Here is an 8,439-nt window from a genome sequence, read left to right on the forward strand (position 1 = left end):
CAAAGGAAGAACATTCTCTCAGCCACATTAGGATAGTGTTATACGGGTATTATTGAAGCCTGAGATAACAAAATTTTCTTTATAAAAGTTTCTTGTAATGTGACATGTTAACAAAGCTAGAAAATTTTACCTGCAACATTTTTAAAAATTTTTGTGGATGTTGTTGAGATAACAAATTATATAATGTTGTCAGTAAAACATTGGCACAATGTTTCAAGATAACAAAGGAAGAACATTCTCTCAGCCATATTAGGAAAAGGTTATAAGAATGTCATTGAGGCCTGAGATTGTGTATTTTGGAAATTTGGAATGTTCTTGTGTTTACAAAGCTACACTCTAAATAAAGATTGTTCTTTATAGGTTTATTACACGTAGTAACAGCTCTTTTTAGGACCGTATCCTCCCGAAGAACCTTTTATATGCTGAGACGGTTCTTTGCTTAGGGTTATTTTTTCTTGCCTTTTTGTTTTTCAAATCTGCAATTGTCAAATTCGCATCATTACTGGTTTTCTGGATCTCAAGACAGACTTTCAGCACACTCTTAAGAGGTAAATGATTCATTTCTTAAAATTTCTATAAATTTAACTTTTAAAAATGGTAACTAGTTTCATCCCATTCAAAAATGTAATATATGGCCATATATGTACTTATATTTTAAATAGCATGACATATATCTATACATATATTTGACTTATCTGAGAACACAATATATGCCTGCAACATATATCTCTACATATATTTGACTTATCTGAGAACACAATATATGCCTGCAACATATATCTCTACATATATTTGACTTATCTGAGAACACAATATATGTTCAACATATATCTATACATATATTTGACTTATCTGAGAACACAGTATATGCCTGCAACATATATGTATACATATATTTGACGTATCTGAGAACACAATATATGCCTGCAACATATATCTCTACATATATTTGACTTATCTGAGAACACAATATATGCCTGCAACATATATCTCTACATATATTTGACTTATCTGAGAACACAATATATGCCTGCAACATATAGCTCTACATATATTTGACTTATCTGAGAACACAATATATGTTCAACATATATCTATACATATATTTGACTTATATGAGAACACAATATAAGCCCGCCACATATATGAACATTTATGTGTCCAAACATGTGAAGAAAATATTTGAGTTCATCCATATATGATACCATATATCTGCATATATTACAGTATAGTATTGGTTTCTCGCATATATGGACAACATTAAGTATAAATATGTTACATACTTTTTAAATATGTGGAAAACAAATATGTATGTAAACATGCATGTGATACTGATGCATTTTTAAAGTGGTGGCATATGGTTATGGTACTTTGTGGATGTATTTGTCAAAAATGACAAAGAAAACACTGAATTATTGTACTAAAAATACTATATTTGGTATTGACACAATACAGACACAATATCTCCAACTATAGACATTCAGATATAATATATAAAACAGTACATTTTGATTATTTTAAATATTGGCGTTTGAGGTATTCAGACATTAAGTATCATCTTTTCAAACTATTCAGACAAGTAAATACAACATTTCTATTATTAACTGGCATTTCATTACATGACATTTTGACAAGTACAAACAATTCATGTCAAGGTATTCAGAGTTAGACAATATTCTTTTTAACTATCATTTAGCATTTCATTGACAAGCGAAAACTCTATAAAGAATAATGTGTTTTCACCATTTGGTCTGCATGGGTAAAAATGTTTTGCATTCTATGACCCCTTTCGTTTTTTTAATCAATTCGTCAACTCATTACGATTCAAAAACATAAAAACATAATTAACCTTCAGGTTTGGAAGATTCATAAAGAGACACTTTCTCTGAATAACTGCAGCTGGAACAGCTGTCAGATGCCCCAACTTTTTGCCAACAGCAATAAAGTGGTGTGGGTTCGACAATGAAGCAAAAAAACTGTGTCGCTTTGTTTCAAAATAATGTCCTATGGCATAGCAGTGTTCCCCACTTACTAAGTCTGCAACAACAAACTTATCAACACTGAAAATACTGTTATCTGTGAGGACTACAACATGCGAGTTTCTCTTTCTCTCTCTCGAATGTCTTTTAGAGTGCGTAACTTCACCATTAATTACTGCCCTGTCACGGTAACTGACAAGAAGTTCTCTCTCTATGTGATTAGCTACATTGTGGAGGGCAAGGTAGTCATCTTGCTCAAGTCTTACTTTCTCATGTCTGCCTCCAAGTGCAATGACCTCTTTACACCTTATTGCACTCTGGGTGTGTGTAGGACTGACTAAGTCTTCAAAGGCCGAAATGCATTCAGAGGATGCATTTGACAGTGTTTTCTTGGCATATAAGGGCAGACCCTTTTGTAACTGAAATGTTTTGGCAATCTGCAAAGGGACCCCTTGTGTGCTCTTGATCATTTTGAGCAGGCTGTGATTATATGACTCAAATGTGAAAGCTGAATGAGCCCATAAAGGACCCCAGTTTCGCACACTTTGTGCAAGGTGAAGAGAGGACATTATGTTTTGTATACCATAGAGATCCCCCATTTCCATCACAAATCTCCTAAGCATGATATCTGCTTCCTGAATTTGTTGCAAGGTGACACTTTCAGTTAAGAGCAATGCCAAAGCCTTCACAAACCGTGTCCAGTGAATTAGATAGCACTCTGGTAAGATCCCTTTAAGCACTGGGATGCTATAGTAGAAAAGCCACATGTACCACTCATGCGCCTTCCAATAGTTTCTCTCTCGCAGTGATCTAGGCACTCTGGAGACACAGGAGGGTGGTTGAATAAGGTGAAGTTTTTGATCAATCACTTGGATACATCTTCCTACATACCATGGATTTTCATGATTGTCACTTCCAACCCACATATAAGTCATAGATCTTGCAACACCAAGAAGACAGGCGTGCATGTAGTCAGGTACGCAACCTTGTATCAGGTCAACTGATGGGATCAAGGACAAAATAGACGGTCCTTTCACAGTAGTGCGATTTTCTATAGCCTCTCGAGCAAAATCTAGGCTGCTACCATGATTTCTGCTTTCAGTATCAGACTCAAAAGGATAGACCCGTACATGACCTTGACCCTTCTCAACGACTGTACCTTTTTGTAAACAGTAAGAACATCCAAATTCTCCATTGAATTGCTTAAAATTTTGAATCATCGGTCTCGCAACAGAATCACATACTGCAACCAAGGGAAATACTTTGGACCGGCCATGAATACCATTTACACTGATCCACTCAAACCCATGAGTAAGCAATTGATTGCATTCTTTCACAAATGGTGATAAGTATGTGTTACAGTTTGGCTTTGATGGACCAAACCATAAGGCTGCCAACATCACTTGTTTTGCTCTCAAATCAGGTGGTAATTCATTGACTGTATAGAGAAGTGGCCAAATACTGTAAGAAGATTTCTTAAACACAGGTACCCCGTCACAGCTAAAGGTTAGTGTGAGATTGACGTGATGCTCAGATTGGCCTTCAATATTTCTGTTAACCCTCTTGTAAAGCTCACCATCGGTGATATCTGTCAGTGGACTAGAGTGAGCAGCACTGTTAGGCCTAGTCAACTGGCTGAAGAGTTCCTCTTGTTCCATCATATTCCTTAATTGTGATTCTAGTGGACAAACAATAAAGAAGTGCCCCTGTTTCATGTGATCGGCTACACTACAAGAATATTGACAGTTAGGACAAACCACTTTTTCTCCCTCAATGTTTACAGAAATTGTGCATCCCTCACATATGTAGTGAAACTGAATATCTTTTTTTAAGTCATCAAAAGTTCTGTAAAAGTGATGTTTGGTAGATGACACAGCATGCCTCTGACTTATAACGTTAACAACTTTAAGTGTGTCTTCTAAAGCTTCATCAGTCAGTCCTTGCTTGAGTTTTAAAGCAAGAAGAAGCAACTCATGCTGTTTTCTTGTATCCTCGACAGTAGCAGTTTGCCGTACCTGCCCATATGCACAGGAAGTGTTTGTAGAGGTTTGGTGGACTGGTGGTATGAATGAGAGTGGAGGTTCTTCACAGACCTGCAACACACAAAGAAATTTAAAATGTTATTTTATTTCAGCCAACGATACCAAATAGCAATGATAAAGTATGTGTATTAATCTTACTATTATAAAGTAAAACTTGCATAACAATTAACATTCCGGTTTGTTGAGATTTCACAAATAAGCAAAAATGAGCCTTAATATGTGACCGGGAGTAGTTTTTAGAATTTAATATAATAATATTATTTTATATAATATTTATAGTATTTATAGAGACAGCTATTAACATTTACCGATATAGTACTAATGAGTGCAGAATCAGTATCAGGCGACACAAGTGCAGGATCACAGGGGACGCGTGTGGGATCAGGACCATGTGAGTTCACTGCAGGATCACAGGAGACGAGTGCAAGATCATGTCGGTCGAGTGCAGGATCAGGATCAGGACCATGTGAGTTCAGTGCAGGATAACAGGAGACGAGTGCAGGATCATGTCGGTCGAGTGCAGGATCAGGATCAGGACCATGTGAGTTCAGTGCAGGACCACAGGAGACGAGTGCAGGATCAGGATCAGGACCATGTGAGTTCAGTGCAGGACCACAGGAGACGAGTGCAGGATCAGGATCAGGACCGTGTGAGTTCAGTGCAGGATAACAGGAGACGAGTGCAGGATCAGGATCAGGACCGTGTGAAATCAGTGCAGGACCACAGGAGACGAGTGCAGGATCAGGATCAGGACCATGTGAAATCAGTGCAGGACCACAGGAGACGAGTGCAGGATCAGGATCAGGACCATGTGAAATCAGTGCAGGACCACAGGAGACGAGTGCAGGATCAGGATTAAGTGATTTGAGTGCAGGACCAAGATGACGGGAGTCGAGTGCAGGACCACAGGAGATGCGTGCAGGATCACTTAGGGTAACAGCAGAAACACATACCTGAAATAGGAAACCAATATTTATGAAAATAATAAATATTACTTCAAGGCGGTATTCAATTCTTCAAGGCAGTATTCAATTCAACATGTTTCCTTAATCTCTGATAATACATGATTTTTTTGTACAATAACTTACCAACTTAAAATGAATAAACACGAGCTAGAGCTAAAACACTACAAATATAACATTATAACTAAGTTAGACTTTATAAAGTTGGTGCAGGTAAAATGGTAAAAATGGAAGCAGGTAGCCTGCAATCCTGACACAGATCAGTGTAGAATTAGACAGAATTTCATTGTGTTCACATGTAAAGTGACTTACTTTTTTTCTCCTTGGGGAGCCTGAACATGCCGCTGACCTGAAAGAAGAAAATAAGAAAAAATGAGAATTGTATTTTAACACTAAGCTTGACAATTTCTTCAGGGTTTGGCAATTTATGTCGATTTTGTTTTTTTGTTTTTTTGCAATTTCTCAAGTGATTTTATTATTATTATTTTCTTTAAGGTCCAGTTTACACATATGTAGATATTTTTATAATCGGATTTTTAAAAAACATCAGTTTGAGGTTGCTAAAACTTCAGTACAAAACACACACTTACAAACTTATACTTTATAATTGTTATTTTCCCCCAATCATTAGATTCAGCAGCATTTGTTCTCCAACATTAACGTTAACTTACATGTCAATCATGTCTCCTTTCTTTGCATGGCTACAATAAACTTAAACCTACCCAGAATCATCTTTCTATGGCTCTGAACCTACCTAAAGTTCCGTGTACTTTTTCGTTCATTTATTTTTTATTTTTTTAACAAATAAATGAAAAACGAAAAAAAAAGTGTGATTTTCTTTTTTTCTTTTACACGGACCACCCCTGGTTATACATAAACAATTCTCATGAATGAAATGCGGAAAAGGTCAATATTACTCAAGTTTTCCCTTTTCTTAAGCTTTCTAAATTTAACAGAAACGGATAATAATAATCGAAGCATGCTTGCTTGCTAGTTCACATAGACAGTATAGTTCAAGTTAGGTAGCTGCTAGAGACAATTGCTAAGGTAACTAATGCTATGTCTTATGCACGCACGGAATTGTCTTTTAAAGTTAGCTAACGTTATCAGTATAGTGCACTTACCTTTTCCATCGACGTGCTGTTCGCGCAGGAACTGCTGCACCCGTGGTAAGGTATTTTCGATACTCCATTTATGAACTTAAAATCAAAATGCCGTCTTCCATAATTGACTCTGAAATCACCCAAGCTAATATTTATTTGAACCTTCTTCTTCTTCTTTATGGCAGTTGGCACACAGCGTCTGGTTGCCGCCACCTTCTGAAATGTGTGTCAGAATAATATATTTACCTACACTTAAATTATCTTTACTAAACCAGTTCTTCTAAAAAAAAAGAAAAAAAAAAAAGAAAAACCTAAATCTCCAGAATTAATTTGGAAAATATAATTTAATATCAAATGTATCTCTTCATCTATATTTGAACCTTGCCTGACCTTGCTTTCTTGGAGCACATTTACTTGGTGGATTACGTAACCTCCGGTAACGGCCATCTGATTTTTAAAACTAAGATAATAATAATAATAATAACAACTATAACAATACCAATAACATATTGGTTTTGATTTTTAAAACATTAAAATTTTTCTTATTGAGATTTTTTTTCAGTATTTCGATGGTAACCAGTTCTGTCACTATAGCAACACCCGCGTAAACCTGAGGAACGTTAACGAAGAAGACAAAACAAGGAGAAGTAAGACATGTATGCGCTTGTGAAATGGTGTGCCGGGGTTGATGAGGGGAAATTTAGTATTGTTCACATTAAATACATACGAAATTTTGATCTGGAAAGTTTTGTAAACGGCGTGATTACCTACGAAGACGAATTTGCCGTCGAGTGGGGTGTGGGAAAACGACCAAAAGGTGGATTCCCCATTTATATGGCTACCGTTCAATCAGTTGGAGGTAAGTTAGTTCAACCCTAACGTTTTTTTACTGCTTTGTATTAGTTACACAGGGATATAATGTAAGGGATAATGTAATACGAGGCGGTTTATAACTGTTAGACGTTAACAACCCCGACAGGCTGAATGCAGAGGGGTCTTGCATCAGCCTGAAGGCTTGTATTCTCAATAATAACCGCCTCGCTATAGGCTACATTATCCCTCTTATTACATGGCTAACGTTACGTACAAGATAAATAAATAATTTGACACAAAATATTGATTTAAAAAAATGTTGTATTGCTTCCGCAAAAGAAAATACTCCGTTTCGCGTCCAACGCTCTGTTTTTCATGGCAACGGCGTAACGTTACTTCGCAGCGGTTTGTTAACGTTATCAATAAATAACAGGCCGCATACTAAACCAAGCCATGTAATAAGCTATATTAACATAAATAGATAACTTATTACGAAACCACGTTGTCAAGGAATGTGTTTAGTTAACCTTATGTTACATGTGTTTCATTTTTCTGAGGCAAAAAGGTTACTTTGACTTGCTAAAGCTACCTCGAGGTTATGTAGGATAACGTTAATGAACGGCGTTCTACCGATATGAGTGATCACTTTGTGATATTAATAATAATGTGATGATATCATATTGAGTGGGCATTACATTATTTCATGTGTTGTTTCAAACCTGTATGAATTTCTTCTGCTAAACAGATAACAGAAAGAAAGATATTTAGAAGAAGGTAATCAGACAGTTTTTGGTTTCATTGACTTCAATAGTATAACGTTATTTTTTTTTCCTACTATGGAAGTCAATGAGACCAGAATCTGTCTGGTTACTGACATTCTTCTAAATATCTTCCTTTCTGTTCAGCAGAAGAAAGAAATTCATACAGGTTTAAAACAACATGAGGGTGAGTATATGATGACAGTATTTTCATTTTAAAATGGAGCATCCCTTTAACTCAGACCCTTGTTGGTACTATCAGTGTGTTAGTGGCAATGGTGACTGATATTTCTCTGCAATAGACATGAATACTTTGGAGCGAAAGTTGGACAAACGTTCGAAGAAAGATTCCGAAGACAACGCCATTGTGGGAAAGAGAATCCGTGTTGCCAAAGGTCTGTGGGAGGATGAGGATGAGGATGACCCCCCTACTGCCGTGGCCACAGTCAGTGGAACCAAAGTGAGTTTTTTGTTTAATGTACTAACTCTTTACCCCATAATGATATATATATATAACTACGGCAATAATTTGTATGTTTAATTTAAAATAATTTCATTTATATGTTTCCACAGGCTGCCATTCACAATCAAGGGGCTGAAATCCTAGCTTCCATTTCCTTGGAAGAACAAGCAGAAAATAGTGACAACGAGCTCTCACTTGTGCGTCAAGAATTGCTAGAAATAAAAAAATTCATCTTTACAGGTAAACGTATTATATTTCCATTCTGCACACACAAATACACACACACAGTAAAACTTAAATACCGGGGGCTTTTATTTTG

At 36.3% G+C, this 8,439-nt stretch overlaps 1 protein-coding gene across 1 annotated transcript; it reads right to left on the reverse strand.

Annotated features, from left to right (window-relative positions):
* Nucleotides 1–1,442: 1,442 nt before the first annotated feature.
* LOC109080161 lies at nucleotides 1,443–7,649 on the reverse strand. Its single transcript, XM_019095264.2, has 4 exons — nucleotides 6,108–7,649; nucleotides 5,296–5,332; nucleotides 4,330–4,974; nucleotides 1,443–4,072 (listed from the first exon to the last, which is right to left on the reverse strand). The coding sequence occupies exons 1-4, from the start codon at nucleotides 6,173–6,175 to the stop codon at nucleotides 1,802–1,804; spliced, it is 3,021 nt and encodes a 1,006-aa protein (XP_018950809.2). The 5' UTR covers nucleotides 6,176–7,649; the 3' UTR covers nucleotides 1,443–1,801.
* Nucleotides 7,650–8,439: the final 790 nt, after the last annotated feature.

The sequence above is a fragment of the Cyprinus carpio genome, unplaced genomic scaffold, assembly GCF_018340385.1.
Source record: "Cyprinus carpio isolate SPL01 unplaced genomic scaffold, ASM1834038v1 S000006717, whole genome shotgun sequence".
Lineage (NCBI taxonomy): Eukaryota > Metazoa > Chordata > Actinopteri > Cypriniformes > Cyprinidae > Cyprinus > Cyprinus carpio.

What these genes read in the sequence shown, in the direction of transcription:
- LOC109080161 (XM_019095264.2), bottom strand. Translation starts at nt 6,175, where the DNA reads ATGGAGTATCGAAAATACCTTACCACGGGTGCAGCAGTTCCTGCGCGA. An exon ending in GCTCCCCAAGGAGAAAAAAA is followed by an intron (nt 4,975 to 5,295) that starts GTAAGTCACTTT and finishes TTCCTATTTCAG; the next exon opens with GTATGTGTTTCTGCTGTTAC. An exon ending in CACTCATTAGTACTATATCG is followed by an intron (nt 4,073 to 4,329) that starts GTAAATGTTAAT and finishes TGTGTGTTGCAG; the next exon opens with GTCTGTGAAGAACCTCCACT.